Genomic DNA, 17,502 nt, shown 5'->3' with positions numbered 1-17,502 from the left:
CCTTTGTAAACCTATGGACTAGCTAGACCAAATTACAATGAATGTGTCTTAATGTGAGTGGTAGCCGGATCAGGGTTCCGACCCGCAATGTAAAGTTTGTATCAACCATGTAAAGTATGTATCCACCAGTCACACGTTTTTTTACTTGGGTAATGACATTGAGGATATTAAATATATGAGTTATATCTGCAAAAACAGGAAATCAAAGTCTTTGGTCATTCAGTTGCAGGGACAATGGGACAATGCCACTAGACGTGACTAGATCCAGACATCAGGACACAACGTTGCATGAATTCTAGTGGTGCAGACAACCAATCTTATTTTTATTGTGAAGGAACAGGGCATTTTTAGGAGAAGTGAAACCCCTGGTAATCTTTAAATATCAACTGTGGTGTCTTTGGACAGTGAAATGCACACCCATGTCTTGAGCTGTCTTTTCGAAAGTGAGATTTGCATGTACCAGCCAAGCCATGTGAGACAGAATCAGTTATTATGTCCGTTAAGTTCTGCTTCATCTTCATTATTTTTGAGGAAGTAGCGCTATCAATCAAGTTTACACTTTCGAGTAGACTCGGCTGTAGCCAGTAATAATACTGACCGTTACTCAGTTTTGCTTTCCTGAAATAACAACTAGTTTCAATGATACTTGCTTTAATGTTTATGGGGGGTTCTACGCTTTGTATAGATTTTTGAGCAATAAAATAGCACTGAACGGTTTACTTTCATGTGTTGAATATCGAATGCGAGTTGTCCATATGTTGAATTTCATGGGTAGCCCTGCCTCAGGTGATATAGGAGATAAAAAGTAGAAGACTAAAATCAAGGAGGCAACTAAAACATTTGCTAAAAGTTAAATGGTATAATTAAAACAGCAAGCTAAACAGCCCATAAGTATAATAATACGACACTTGGCTTGGCCCTAAAGGGTCTTGGAACATAATTATACAAGTAATTAGATGAGTTGCTCTTCAGTAAGGGACCTAATTCCTTATTTAAATAGTTGTGTTGGCTTCTCATCCAGATACATCTATATTACTAACATACATGCAACCGAAATTATCAATAAATTGACTTACGGATTGAAGAATGGGGCTTATTTACTGAGGGTCCGTGGATCGCATTTCCGTCGGGTTTTACAACGTTATCGGGGTTTGCGCCGCTGTGACAGGTATTTAAAAGGGTATTTTGGTGCACTGATCGAATTTTGGCGCAGCTGCGCCGGCTTTCATGCAACGGAAATTGGGGGGGGGGGGGGCGTGCCGTCGGACGATCCGACTGATTCGGACTAAGCACGGGATTTAACTTTAAAATTGTGTCGCAAGACAAGCACTTACATTCACCAGGAAGAAGAAAGTGAACTCCAGCGGACCTGATTGGGGGAAGAGACATATTCAGGAAATCGGGCGCACAATCTTAATGAATCGCGGCACAGTGCATTATCGTCGGGCAGTGCCCTTACGGGAACTCAGAGACCGGGTAAGTAAATGTGCCCCAATATGTCTATTTAAGCAATGGTATCGCAAAGACAGGAGTAAGGCTATTTGTGAAACTTAACTTTTAAGGCCATTCACAGTCAACTTTACACCTCACATTTTTGTTTTTTATTGAGCCCTATGAACAGTAGCGATTGAGAATATGGAGCAATGATCCATACAGTCCTGTATTATTCCTACATTCATGTTTACAATGATAATGGATAACAGATTGAGGCATATTTGTAATGGTTTCATGATGACATGAAACACTTTAGACTAATGTCATACCCTAACCTCATATCTGAATCTAGCTACAACAGGAACCATATGAAAGAAAAGTTGTTGAGTACCTAATTTGCCATCATGGGTCTTAAGCCATAACAAGAGGTACACCTTTTGATAGAGTTATGACCTTGAGACCAATATTAAGTCATATAATAAGCTACAATTAGAGATGAGTGAATAATCCAAGAGGCAACTCATAGAAGCTTTAGGTTTAAGTCCGAATCGAATTGGTCCAAACCTGTATTATTCCAGGTGTCCTGAAAATGTATACATAAACCCCTCTAGTTCTCTAAAACTAAAAATTTAAGATAAGAAAAATCATAACAAAACAAGATTTGTTTATTTATTTTATTATTTATTTCTAAGGAAGCTCCAGCAAGGTGTAGTACCAATTGGTACAAAACTCACTCGTGTCCCTTTCCAGGGAAATCTTTAGCACAAGGTGAAAGTTTTTAGTTTTCTGAAGAGTTCCCAAAATGTATCACACAGATTTAAAGTTTTTTCCTCAACCACACCTCCTCCCTAAGCCCTGGATGACAGAAAGTGACGGAAACAAACCTCAAAAGATTGAAATTTGATTCAGTACCTGAAACAATGTAAAATTGGTAGCAAATCTGCGAACCAATGAATAGATTTGCTCATCTCTACAATCTACAGTTTATCGATACCTCCAGTACCCAACAGTGGCCCAATGATGGCTTGGTTAAAATGTTTTTATAAAAACCTATACTTTATGTCGAAATGTTTTCTACTGTACAACCATATACGATGGTTGTATACATTAGATACATGTTGTCTATACCATAGTTCATCAAATGTATTTGGAGATGTATTGATTTTTTGGGATCTTTTGTCCTCAAGGGAGATATGTCTAGGCATGTCTTACTCCATCCACATTTGCTTGACCAAAGTGGAATTGGAAAAAACACTTGTTTATTTTTAAAGTGAGCCATTGAAAATGTGGAGTAGTTAACACTGACGGTCTTCATTTTGCCAGTGAATCACTGCCTGCGTCTCTCCGTTTCAGATTGAGTAGGTTCTTTCCTATAACTGGTAGGCATATACCGATACCATGAGGCCTGGATCTAGGATCACAGCCTTTAGACACTCTTATTTCCTATGTTCAATGACTATGTATGAATGAGAGAGTACAGAGACATTGCTCCGCGGTGTGAGCGGCAGGATTCTCTAATCACACTCAGTGGCAGGTAGTTGTACTCATTAGTGGCCTCACATTAGAATTTTACACTTAAACATCACAGCGTCTCCTTCACTTTTGATTTGTTTGATACCGAATTCCCAGATGTCACGTATGAGACTCATCGTTAGAACAATGTGAGGCAGCCTAAACGGCACTGTGTGTATCACTGTCTAATTTTCACTAGGCTGCAGATAGAGGAGCCGAGTTTGTCATATAACTATGCGGAAGGCAAAAAAAAAGGGGAACAGTGAAATGGCAAGTTCAGCCCTAAATACACTGTCAATTTTTGACACCCTTTGTTGGTTAAATATTTCCGAAAATGTTTAGGTTATGATAATCTTATACCAATAACCACAGAGGGTGTGCGTCGATAGGACCTCAAGTATGTCAGTATGCAAAGATGGAAAGTTCTGCGCCGTCGGGGGAAAAAAGAATCCAAATCTTGTAATATAAGAAAATAATGAGAAGAATGTGAAGGCAAGTACAAAGCATTCTTGTCGTGACTTCCTCCATAAAGTGAGAAAATCTCTCCCTTGTGCAAGCACTATTTTTTAGCAATTTAAAGTTAAATTAAACCAATTTAGTATATTAGCATGGGGAAGAGGAGACCGCTGCCCCATTAGGAGCTTCAAACTGCCAATTTTATTTGAAATTTAAAAAAAAAAAAGTATCACTAAAAAAAAAAATTAAATAAAATTCCTCCAGACATCTTTGCCAGTCATAGGTCTACATTACATACAATCCCTCCCAGTGGCAAAGTTATTCTACAAGCCCAGCCATAGTTTACATGGACTCAATCCGAGCCAAGACAAAAGACTACACACAGACAATAGCTTACGATGCAAATGCATTTAAAAAAACAAAAACAAAAACAAAAACGGGCCACAATTCTCAACCTGCCAAAAACGTTTCCCCCCTTCTTTTGCAGCATCTGCAGAAAACTAAAGCCGTCTTACCAGGGGGAGACGAAGAAAGAAAACTGTCACAAAGGGAGGTTGAAATATTTCTAAAAATTAAGCAATTAACTTTTCGGCAGAATTCAGCAAGCGATCGTGATAGACTGTTCTGCATAAAAAGCAGGAGTCGTGATCCTCGATCTCAGACCCGCGGCCGGCACAAAGGAGGCAGCCCCTGCACAATGCCTGCTGTCAGCAAGTGAATTATTTTTATACAGGAATTTTTATCTCTATTGTACAAACAAGTATGTGCCTGCGCCGACTTGTTAAGCAATCCACTTGTATGTAGAATAAGAAATGCCTTTTTTTTTTTTACGTCTTTCCCCGCTGCTACTCGTCACACAGACCTAACATCACAAGACAACACATTCTTTGAAGACCCTGATTTTCCTTTCTAAATCGGTTCTTTCAAGGAGCCTTCCTTTATCAGAATTTTTTTTTTTACTTTTTTTTTTTTTTTTTAATTTATTCATTAATTAAAAAAAAAAAAAATTATAATAATTCCATGCCATTTTTATTTGATAAATTAAAAAAAAAATTCCGGCTTAACAACTTTTGTATTGTTTATTTCTCTTTTTTTTTCTGATAACCGTGCCCCAGATTTCTATTGAAATACATAGACGTTGAATGGTGCAGTGTTAAAAATGGAAAATTACCTTCGGCATATAACTAGCACTGAAGGTAAATAACCCTATTTCTGTCACTTTTATTAAGTGCATTGCCTGGGGTCTGTTGTTTCTATCTAGAAGTAACAAATGCAATTGTCAAAAAAGCAATACACATTGTATAGACAGTGCCATTTGTGGCCTACAATGGGCTCTTAAATAAACTATGGACTAAAGGGCCCGTTGTGTAATATATTAGGGTAGTATCCATCATTAATAAGGCATTATGTATGGGAGCTGTAGAAATATCGACATGTATCTTGTCATCATATGAGCTGGTATTTGTGTGGGGGGTTTCTCTTTCGTATCAACCGGTATCTCATAAGCCATCACTGTTTACAAGTAGGTATATGTATTTTTGGAAGGGGGGGGGTTACTTTCTTATACAAATGCCTCTCCTGTCTGCTACAGTTATAGCAACTTAGTCTTAGAAGATGAGACGTGTTTTCTTCAAGCTCACCTCTTCTTGTCTGCACATCTGTGCAAGGGAATTTTTTTGGTGGGTGGGGGGGATTGGTTGTTAAAACTAGATTCTGAAATTTGCGAAGGGTGAGCCAAAAGTCAAAACAGAACACGAACTGCTGTTTTACATTTTACAACCTCAGCCACAGAAGCTCAATAAAATTCTTGTTGTATTCCACACCGCAGGGTTGCAAAACTTAATTTTTAAGTTTGTTAAAGAGTGATGTCAGATACTATGCTATGTAGCAGGGACCAAGTTTGTCGTAGAAAGGGGCCGTCTTTTTTGGGGGGGCAAACTCATTGTACTGTGGTTTTACATGGGACTGCCGATAAACCTTCTACCAGATCTTTTTTATGCTGCTGTAGCTCTAAAGTTCTGCTCATATGTAACTTTACCCAATATTATGTTTACTTATATGATTTAATTTTTGTAGGCACAGGATCCCAGGGCCTTTAGTGCTTTTTTTCTCTATAATCCATCCCGAGCCAGTGCAACTCTGCATATGGCTTTGTCCTTATTAAATATTCCACTGCATTGTCTCAAATGCTGTCCATAGTCTGGTTCAAAAACACCATATGCAGCTTTGTGATTGACAAGCATTTGTCCACCTAACACCCTGAAGCACCCTAACCACAAACAGGTTTCCATTATGGCCCAATGTGGATTCACAAGAGCATAAGAAACTGTAAAAACACTGTCAACGCTCTTTTAACTAAGCAAACTGGGAAGGGGTGAATGTGTTCAAGTGTGTTTTATTATAAGCATGCCTCTTTCTTCTTTGTACACTCTGTTAATTTGGTCCATCTGCCAACGAAGATGTTCTGCCTGCAAAATGGGCATACTGCTAAAAAAAAAAAAAAAAAAAAAAAAACTCCTTCCCACCATTAAACAAAGGAAATGAAGGCTTCTAATGAAAACACCAACCTTTCTGTGCTGGGAAGGGGTGGGGGTGGGCATGAGTTTAGTGAAAACTGCAGAAGTGTTATTCAAAAAGGGTTAATAGGAGCACATAGAACACCAATGCCCACATTTTACTAGCATATTATCGCATTGTTGTATTATACTTTTGCTTGATTGTTTTATACCTGTATTAGCCATGTTAGGACCAGACAATACATAGGCAATTAAAAAATGGTCCATTAGTAGAAAATAGGGTAAGGTGACAGCACAGATGAAGTAGGAAGCAGACATATTGAACATTTTAACAACGCTGTCACTCGCACTAGGCTGAGCATTGTACAATTCCCTGGACTGACTGCACATTATAATTTCAGCGTGTAGCTGTGTACAGCTCTATTACAGAGGAAGGTGAGTGGAGCATTAAGATTCCACTGGTGCGTCTGCCAGGAAATTTGCATGCACTGATCTAAACTTGCATCTAAAGGCTTCTCAAAGGTGCTGTAACTTTGCTAAAATTTCATATAAAAAAGTCCAAGGTGCAGGAAGGCGTCTTGACCTTAACACACCTGCAACTTTTCCCCATTCAAGACCAACTCAGAGTCACTTGGGAAAGCATGAGTAAACCTAATGGAAACATTCAATAATTCACGGTCCCTAGATGAAGAGTCAAATCCTTTCCAAAATGTGCTTACAATGTTCATTGGGTCTGGCCAGACTAAAATGTACATGGGAAGCGAGACCATTGATGACAAGTCACACCAGTCTGGGTGACCAAGTTGTTCTGCAAAGTCATAAACGCACATGGCATAGCTGTGCCAGGACAAACATGGGCATCCAAATGCTATGCTGAAAAATATAGCAGAGCTGAGTCGGCCATTACGAAATAATGAAGGTATCAATGGAGTTTTCTCAATACACCCAACAATGTGTTGCTCGATGACACATTTAAGTTCTCCTATGTACAGACCACTTTATAATCTGCACCAGTTACTGACATGATTATCAAGTTAAGTACATGCAGAATACACTACGCAATGACAGCTTACTGCGAAAATCTATAAATTCATCAGAAATGATACACAGTTTTGAAACAAGGCCAATCTCAGAAGAAATCGAGCTGAAATATGAAAAGAAATACAATGAGATCTTTGATATTTGCGAAGTGTGTATCAGGTGTGTGTAGGGGTGTGAAGAAAAGAGGATCAGACCCCTTTATCTAATCACATAACTGCCAGCATACCCATTGCCACAAACACAACCTCTACCAGCAGAAAGCAAATAAAGATGCTTACTGATTAGATCTCATAGTAAGTGATGGCACAATGCCAGGCAATGTCCAGCTTGATTCTAAGCGTCTTTTATTGCACAAAGCTGGTACCACGGCATACAAATGCCAACTACATTGCTGGCAAAACGGTGTCTAATTCAATATGAAAGGAGCCATTGCTTCTGTAATCAGCTACTTCGGCATCTCCAAAGGGCATCTCCATTATTACGGTTTTTTACATAATAAAGGCATGATGCAAGCGTAGCTGCTGAGCGTAAAGATTATCGATCGAACAACACACATCAATTTTGTTTACTGCTAGTGAATGGAAAATCTTCATCCTAGCACCGGTCTACCCGATTATGCCGTCTTCATCTCATAAGTGTGATCATTGTCTCTGTGGTGACAGTCCCTCCCACCGTTAAACATTATAGCTTTACGATTCACAGTTCAAAGCTTATATGTATGGGCAGGAAAGCTAATTGATACAATTCGTCTACAACACTATCATCTATATATTTCGTGAAACGTTCAATATCTACGATGGACATGTTTCTTCCGTATACTATATCAAACAAATCTGCACAATGCTACTCAATGCATTTTTACGAATCAGAGTATTTAACAATTCTAAACCAATATATTCCTATAGAAGCGGAACGCCGAGACATCTTCCTAATGACTTTATAGCCACACGAAGATAAGTATTCTATATAGCTCCAGCCTAGCATCCAGAGCCTATAACACAAGCCAGACTAGAAGTCTAGTGTGCATAAATGCAATCCTCATGGTACAGTTCCTGTGTATACAATTGCATCTTTCCTACATCAAAGTGCATAGACTTTCTACGTCATATTTACAACTCAGCGGGGCCTCCATAATGACCACATGTTAATTAAATCAATTCAGACCATAGATGAGGGGGTTTTTTTTGTCGTTGAAATAAATGAAACATTTATGGCGGGTTGCCAGAACAGAGGGAACACTATTTTGTGTAATTTTACAATATACAAAAGGATAGACGCAAAATTGTGAGGTCTGTAAAATTAGTTTTTCTTTGCTCTTTTCTAAATAATGTCCTGTCGTGATCGTTAGAGTCTATACTAGACATAGTAAGATTATACCGATCCAGCACGGTAGATGTCAGCTTTAACAATATATCACTATCGTAAGACATAGCTTTATACAATGGACATACACATGGAACATTCTAATGTCACACAACTATGTGTCCTATAAGGAATTCCATCGTCTGGATGAAATTGGAGAAATCCTCTTTGAAGATGCAGTGGAGAAGAACTGTCCCACCAAAACTGAGATGGTCATCATATGTAATATATATATATATTTCTCTAAACTTCCCTAAAATCCAGATCATATATTAAGATTCCACTGATGGAAAGGTCCTCAAAATGCCCATGGCTTACAATGATTTGGACAAAAACTGGTCATCTAGAAGAAAGTCAATCTGAATTGGCAGATATATGTTCTATTCAAATTTTCTTTTCATTTGTAATCGTATAACATATACACGGCACTGAGTAGAATTAACACATTATAAAAGCTAGCCCTATAAATGTTGTATGTTCCACTTTGGCAATGTCCTCCTGTAGGAGGATGTGTTCAGCAGAGATTGAATTTTGTATCTGATAGCACAATTTGACTTCTATTTCCACTCAGAGTATAAGCATTACACCGAACATCATCTAATGAATTACAACATCTTCCAAAAAGCCTTGTTAAAGGATGCCTGAAGATGTAAGAATCCCAAAAGGAAGTTACTTTCGAATGCATGAACCCAAGTCTCCGGATTAAACCTATAAATGGATCAAAGGCTGGAGATGCTCAGGTTGCAGAAGGAAAAGAAACAGAGGAACCAGATTTATAAGATATCTGGGCTGAGGTGAACACACAGTTCCTTAAAGCAGTTCTCCCGTAGGACTGTTTAGTTACAGTAGCCTCCGAATGAACATATGGAGTTTATCAATAGAGTGACCTATTTGGGACAATGGCAAGCAGTCTGCTTTTAATTCCTTCTTGACAGATACTGTGTTTTGTCTTTTAAACAGAGCTCTCCAACATGTAAATATGGTGTTACATCACTCCAATGTTACTCCATATTTGGTGATTTAGAAAGACTTTGGATCTCTGAAGGCTACAGATCCTTTCCACCAATCCCGGCTTCATTAATCACAAAATACTATTCTGCTAATAGGACAGACGGCAATTGGAAATGGTCACTAGGCCCGTTAGAAAGAAAATTAACCATGAAGGTGCCAAAAGAAGCCCCTGTACTATGACAAGTGATGCTTCTTGAGACTTAGATACATAAGTAGCTCTGTTGGAAATAACATTTTATGTTTCACCCGGTAACATCCGGTAACTTAGATCTCGCGACGACAAACGCAACCATCTACGAACTGAATATTACATCTGTATGTTTTTACTGAGATATGATTTGATAAAACAGACTTTGCCAGTATTCTGCCCATACTTTTCAAATACCATTTCTACAATTTGACTGACAGAACAGAGGAACCTAAAGGAACACAACATGTCCTATAAGTTCAGAACAAAGCCTATCCATATTTTGATTAGATCATTAATTGAATATTTGTCATCATAAAACTTGAAAGGACCCAGTGTAAAGTTGAGTTTAACCTTTACACTGCCACCTACAACACACAGCATGCGCAGAACGTGGCCTGTAAGTAGGTGCCAGAACCTACTGTCTTCTATATCCATTCTGTGCTGCATTAAGATGTAACTGTTTGATTTTCACACATGCTGACCTTATACTAAATACACCACACAGTCCTCGTTCTCACACAGTGCTGGGCTTTGAGTCAATTCACATTTCATTGTCTGTGTCTAAAAGGTTAAAACAACAGATACAAAAGAGAGGGAATCTCATAAAGAATAATACACTTGTGACCTATTCTTAGGAATGAGGTTTGCCTGGACGTGGAAAGGCAATCACCGGACTACAACTCTTTACTGTTATAATCCCACTTCGACCACAAGAAATTCTGAACGTGCTATTAGCCTTCTCTGGATTCAAATGGTACAAATGTAGCAGAGCTCAATTTGTCATATAGTGCACCGGGGCACATTGGGTTAGGGTTACTACAAGTTAGTAGGGAAAGCCTAAAATTCTACATTGTGATAAATTGCAACAAATGGATTAGCACTGCTACATATGGATGTATAATAAACAGATATTAAATAAAATAATTATTGTACATAGAAAGATAGATAGATAGAAAGATAGATAGATAAAATCAAATCAAAAGTGCAAGGCTCTGCTAAAGTGTGGTTGCTTAGACCACAAAGAAAATAAAGATACATCTGTCAAAACCACATCAGAGGTATGGGAAAGCACAGAGAGGCATTTATCATTTGGCTGAAGAGGCAGACTGCAGAAAGCGGCCTTTCCTGTCAAACCAACCTTTTGAAATTTCCAACATGCCCTTAAACTTTTCGAATAAGCATGTCTGTGCGCTTCAGCAACTGCCCTCTCTACTCTGGCCTGGCCAGTCGAAAATGGCATCTTAAAGTCAAGGTCAGAGGTGTCACTATGCCATGGGGCTGTGTTTAATTACAGTCTGCATGCTGACAGCCAGTATGGATCCAAGGCTAGCTACAACATGCTTTAACCCTTCCTCTACTTCTACTGTAAACCTGTTTAGGAGAAGCATTTAAAAAATAGATGTCTGTAAACTAAAAAAAAAAAAAAAAAAAAAAAAGAAGATTACAATTTATTATTTTAGAGTATAAAGACAAGTCGTGGTTTAAGAGAAATGAAAACTCATTCATTCTAAGAGTATAAAAACAATGACTTCTAGAAATTAATTTCTGCCCATGTTTTCTTAGTTAACCCATCAGACCTGGAGAGGTTAGATGCAACCAACACCGGAGTGTCCAGTGTCAAGGACCATATAAATGTAGGATTTGCCTGATAATTATATCAGGTATCCAAGTATCATGTTACCATCAAATACGCGGTCAGTGATTTTTGAAATCTTAAAGAAATTGTAAGCGGCGAGTTACACCCTGGTAGGTAAGGTGATACAGCTGGAGTACAAGAGCAGAGGGAAGTGTTTAGTAACTTCCTCTCATTAGATTTACCTGCTGCATTTTCCTGTTTAGGACAAATCCCTCTAGATGACGTTGACAAACAGTCGTCATCCTCCGGCGTGACCTGGATGCCAACCTCCACAGGATTGGACGCTTTCTTCAGCTCACTTGGCGTAGGTGAGGGCGGCTTATCCACAGCCTTCTCTAAGCAAAGGCTGCCATTGCATTGTTTCCGTTTGTGCTCAATAAAAATAAGAATGTCCCCCAATGGGAAGTTCATCTGACACTGGCCACAGGTAAGAAGGTCATGGTCCCCTTCTCCAGTTCCCAATGTGCTGTTGTCTGGTTCATCGTCTGTTAAAATGGCTTCGACAGGTTCGGCTGCAGTGAAGAAAACAAAGAAAACATCAGCTCTCTGGAGAAGGGAAAGGAGAAACAAGCAATGGATAGGCAAGCTTTCTACCCCATACATACTATACCAAAGTATCTGAGAACCCCATAGTGTCAGGAAAAAGAACCATTATGAGGGAATATATCAGGAGGTTTTCTTTGAGACCTTGCTAACATGGTTGATGATGTAAGGTGACTATGTTATTATAGAGTGCAAAGACATTTTGAATGAATATGTAGATGATGCCTGGAAAATGATTTAACCCCACGCTGCTAAGAGATAGAGATAGGCACATGCTCTATTTGTATACAAGAAGCAGGAAGGCAAATACATAACTGCATCGAAATACTTTGGAGGAGTCAATTCTACGAACAAAACATTTAGCTATTTTATGATATTCAAGCACGTTCATACCATGTTTTCCTTCATGTCAAAGTCAGTGTGGTCAAGTGAATGCCACGTTTCACAACCACTAATAGAAAAGTCTATTCCTTCAACCTAAAATACCCATTCTAACAGCTGTCAAACTTGACACATTGTCTACGTGGAGACAAATCATTTTTTTTGGTAACATGAAGCTTCTAATGAAACCTATTTGCAAGGTTGAAATCAAATTGTTCCTAGAAAGCATTTTAACAAGAATGATACTAAAGCAAATCTATGGACGTTCTATCAAGAAAGAAAGAAAAAAAAATTATCTGTGAACCACGTTCTCTGATTCGTCACACAAAGGCAATGGTGACACTACAATGTCAATTAGAGCACAAAGAAAACCCATTTTGAAAATATCATGGTGCCCAATACAACGATCAAATAGTTAATCAGTCTGACCTTCTTAAGCAGGCTGCCAATTTCACATTTTAATGAACTTAAAGCCACAGAGAATCAAAAAATAGATTTTAATTTGGTCGTAGACTATTGGAATGGATCCTGGTAAGGTGCAAAAAACTACTGAACTCAGGTTAAATTTATTTCAGCCCCACGTAGAGCGAATATTGAAGGGGGAGATGTGGAGTAGCTCCCAGTTGAGCAGTATAAAATAATGTAAGACTGACACCTTACAGCACCTGAGCTTCAAGTAGGACAAAGTCTGACTTTCGAGAAGTCAATGCCTCCAAGATTATGTAAAAACCCTTATATTATGAGTCAATATAAAGATTGTCTTGTCTTTACGCTTTAAGTGGCATCTTTCAAGTCAAGTCACTTATTATATATTGTTAAGAAAATACTAGTATGGCTTGTGGGCAACTTCAAGTTCTTCCACCATCTAAAGTCATCAATGGTGCAGTCACCACGACCCGGCTCAGTCATGGTTAAAAGGTATTTGCACAAAATAGGCAAAGTCTACTGAGTGCAGTCACCAGCCTGATTTACAATCAAAACCAGGAAATGAAGTGCTTATTCAGAGGTAGCTGATTACCCCTCCACATTTCACCTAATTAATTTTATAGGAGGCAAAGTTCTTGAAAATAACAAGATGATCAGATGTACAGATATAAAATCCATAACCTTAACATTTCCGATGCTCTCCACGTAAATTATTTCTAATTAGCTGGGAATGCATCCTGATAAATAAGTACATTCAACTTGCGTATAGTTGGCTACTGATGTATACAGATAACGTGGGGGTGTAATACCATTATTCGGCGTTATCATTGTTAAAATCGGAGGCAACTGTATGGACTCTCAAATATATTTTGTACAGAATCAGCTGTGATGTGCACATAGCTCATATAGTTTTTTCTTCCGAGAAGAATTTTCATTAAAGTTTATTTATTCCAAATACAAAAATTGTTAATTAAAAAAAAAAATTCTGACTCTTTCTAGGTATTACTACAATTGTAGGGGCTTTCTTTTTGGCTTTGTGTTTCTCATTCCTAAAGTGTTTGGTAGATTAACATAATAATAATGTTATCCTGAGTCTAGTCCAGGATTTACTAAAAATAATAAAGATCTTGGGCCGGACGACCAGCGTTTTTTGATGTGAACTTTGCAAATAATAAAGGCACAATGGGAGCTTGAACAGAGGACTCTATCCCTCCCTCTTCCTCTCTCTGTCCAAACACGTGGATGAAAGGCAAACATGTCAGACAGTCAACAAGGAACCTCTCTGTTTTAGGAAAAACCTGTTTCTCTCCCCTCCCCCTCTTACACAAGACTTCTTGCCTCCCTTCATCGTAGTTAATAAAGAACAGAACAATGTAAACTTTAAAAAAAAAATAGACCAGACTCAGCGTGCCACAAGCAAACTTTAACTACTATATTCATTTTTGCGAAAATTAATAAAATGAGAATATTGATATTTAAAAAAATTAAATGTTTTTTTTCAACACATGTATCGGAAAAGCTCTTCGAAACAGTGTAATAGATCATGGGAGACTTTCATTTGTTCATAACTATATCCAATATCTTCCATAGAAAAGAAGAAATGGCTATCACAGATTAATATATGTATATATATGTGTTTCGACAGCATGAATAGGGACGTCTGCGAGTGTGAAAGCAGCTGAGGACACAGTTTTTCAAGGTAGTTTAATCCACTGCCTGCATCGCCTCATTTAAATAAAGCACCATAAATTGTAGATATGGACAAAGAAATGAGAAGGAGAATAAAATGTGCTTCCCGTTCACCCCCACCATGAAGAAAAACAAATTATGAAAATGTAGGAATATATGTTGAACCGGTCAGGTTCAAGTTTGTACGTGTTTCCTGATCTTTCTCTGCTCCCTAGCGGTCAGGTCTGGTATCACACAAATGTGTCTTAAGTAAAACCTCATGTTGTCCATCAAGTCCCCCGGAGCTCCCTTGCCAAGGGAGGAGGGGGGGGGGGAAGGGGTTAGAAATGCCAGAAATAAACATTAATGCAGACAACGAGAAGCAAAATAACAGACAATGGTCAATGATGAGCCAAGAATCGGTGAAAACGGCATCTTATAACTGATGAATACAAATGTAAAGAATCTCTAGGCAAATCCTATGGGGATATTATACTACAGGGTCATATGTGGTTATTTGTTACATTGTAACTTTGATCATCTCTAACACATTCCATCTGTAGTTGAGAATACGGATAAAATATATGAATGAAATGTGGCGGAACTTATTCCCAATATGAACCAGAGCTTCTATAGCGCTAATCAATATCTGGGGAAATTGGAATAGGAATTGATTAAAGTTGGGAGATAAGTGAAATATGTCTGGTCACCATATTAAATCTATGGATAGGTTACGGTAACATAGAACGATACAGATGGCACAGGTTACCCAAGGAAGGTTTAATATAAATGTGGACGCCATAAAGGATACATACATGTAGATGATCTGACGCATGGTAAAACGACAACGCAAGTTGACATCAATCAGCACACCATTCACTCATTGTTCCCAGGATCCCTGAGAATCACTTACTGAAAAAAAACAACTAATTCCATACAAAATTCCCCCCCCAACCTGGAATTTTTGGTGCATCATGTATAGGTTACAACACGACTGTCAATGTGATTCCTTGCACAGAGGATCTGCCTCTTCAGATCATTTTTTTTTTTTCTGCTCACTTTTTTTTTTCTGGAGATTATTTTGCTTTTCCTGTCTCAGTTGTTGGCAGGAGATTCTGCACACGCGGTGCTTGTAAACATTCAGACACGAGATTTTTCCCAATCAAAATCCACTTCCACTTTTTTGAAAATCTTCCAAAAAATAGTAAAAGAGAGAGAGAGAGGGAGAGGAAGGGATTTCGTCTGCCAGCTGCTATCGAGGCAAAGTTTTCAAAGAAGAGTTTTGGAAGAGGATTCTTTGAAAGAGCAGAGGCATCTAAGCCCAAGCTATCCCCCTGCACTGCTCTCGCTGTGTGCTCGCTCTCACTGGGCTTCACGGAGCAGCTATTACAGCAGGACAGAAGCAACCCTGGGAGCATGCAGCGACCCTCAGCTCGCCTTAGCCTGTGCTGTCCACAAAGCAATCACCTTCTGCAAAACCTTACACCTCCAAGGCTGCAGCTTGCAAACTTGCAAGTTTCATTTTAACGCTGGACCGTATATGGTGCCCTCATTTCTATATGACTGGCCACTCGGGGCTGCCTATCGAGTTACATGATCTCCGTCAAGTGTCCAGTCTGAAGGCTACAGATGCTTCCTTATGACCATAAACCCGGTGCTTTCTTGGCGGAAGAAAAAAGTATTTCATTCTACGACCAGAGAAAACTCAAAGAAAGTGAAAGGTCTCTATATACAGATAAAATTACTTTCTCTTCTCCCCCTCCCCATCTGCGAGGCTACGTCGGTGTGCAGGTAAAGCATGGATTAAGCAAGGTACTTACGTGAGTATTCCCGTTTGCTTAAGTGCTGGGGCTTGCCTTGCTTGCGGCGAGACATGTTGGTTGGTGGGTGGCTTGTGAGAGCTCGGTTCACATCGGGAGAGCAGGGTTAGAAAGAAGGAGACTCCAGAGAAAATATCTTCATCAAATGCCTTTGACATCCAAAATAAATTAGAAATAATACAAAGATGGTGCAGGGAAGATGAATTGTGGGACAGCCGTCATGCCTTTTTTTTTTTCCTTTTTGGAGGGGGGTGAAAAAAAAGAAGAGAGAGATAGAGAAGGAGAGAAATGAAAAAAATGGCAAAAGCCCCCCTGAGCTGCAAGTTCAAGTGCGGACGTGACGTCCCTGCAAACTTGAACGTCAGGAGCTGGATGGACAGAGACATACAAAACATGGGCAGGGCCAGGGGGAGAGAAGAGGAGGAGGGAAGTCAACACCAATGGACATTCATAAGGGGCTGGACAGGAAAACCAGACCCGGGCAAGCCAATGGACAGTGATCAGAAGGAGAGGGGGTGGGAATGAGGGCACTCACAGTACAAGGGGGAGGGTGAGGAGAGAAGGGGCTAGACACAAGCTGCTGCTTATTGAAAGAAAAAAAAATATAGGAGCACAGTGTTGAGCTGGAATCTGATCCTACAGAGGAGATAGCATAAGAGAGAAAAAAAAAAGATCACAGCCTCTATCACATAAACACATTCTATACGTCCAGCCCTGAGAGATCCAATGCAAGGAGCACAGGGAATCTGCAGAGAAATATGGGACATACTAGATGATGCCGACTTATCCAAGGGTGCCAGGGTCCACGGCGCTCACCGCAGGCTGCAACCGGGGGTGCTATCTACACCAGCAAACACACAAAAGTTTTACAAATGTCTAAGGGACGGTTAAATATAAGTTAAACAGGAGGGAGGGGTTAAGAAGTTGTATCGGAAAAAACTACAGTGAAAGAAGAGGTGTGAGGCATAGCAATTAATTAAAGCACTGTGATCATATATATATATATATATATATATATATATAGTGTATGTAGAAATATGGACAATAGGAATATACAAATGTATCAACTTACGTCGAGCTACTAATTTAAATAGGTCAAGAGCGCACTGGTCAGTCTGAGTTATCAAATTCAGTACACAATGGGTTAAGTCCGAGAAGGAGGAGTTGACAAGGAAGGAGAGATAGGTATGTGCAGACAATGAAGCAGAGAGGACATAAGATTCTATAGCTGGAAGGCCACAAGGAAAGAGGGCAGAGTTCAACTGGTTTAAGGTGACTGGTAAAAGCATTGATTGGTCAAGCAAACAGAAGTGGTTAAAAAAAGAGGAACAGAGCCTCAGACCTTCTGCTTCCCTGACCAGAGGAGAAAAAAACCAGTAACCGGCTGACTTATCAATAAGTACACCTTGTCCAGCTCAGAGATATAGCCCTCTGTCACAGCTGGGTATAGTCTGCACTGATAACAGAGTCCAAGGGAGAAGAAGAAGTAACACAAGAAACACCAAA

General features: G+C 39.2%; 1 protein-coding gene across 3 annotated transcripts in view; it reads right to left on the bottom strand.

Annotated features, from left to right (window-relative positions):
- The window catches only part of BCL11A (BCL11 transcription factor A), a 104,483-nt gene extending 87,657 nt beyond the window's left edge, over positions 1–16,826 (bottom strand). For 2 of the 3 annotated variants that reach the window (XM_072140587.1, XM_072140588.1), the window contains exons 1-2: positions 15,997–16,626; positions 11,341–11,670 (exon numbers count right to left, since the gene is read on the bottom strand). In XM_072140587.1, coding sequence (XP_071996688.1) covers positions 11,341–11,670; positions 15,997–16,051 — 385 coding nt within the window. In that variant the 5' untranslated portion in view covers positions 16,052–16,626. Of the gene's footprint in view, positions 1–11,340; positions 11,671–15,996; positions 16,633–16,765 lie in introns of those variants that run through there. The other variant, XM_072140586.1, reaches the window with a different exon arrangement.
- Between the last annotated feature and the right edge of the window lie 676 nt (positions 16,827–17,502).

The sequence above is a fragment of the Engystomops pustulosus genome, chromosome 3 (genome assembly GCF_040894005.1).
Source record: "Engystomops pustulosus chromosome 3, aEngPut4.maternal, whole genome shotgun sequence".
Taxonomy (NCBI): domain Eukaryota; kingdom Metazoa; phylum Chordata; class Amphibia; order Anura; family Leptodactylidae; genus Engystomops; species Engystomops pustulosus.
This window is presented reverse-complemented; position numbering and strand designations above follow the sequence as displayed.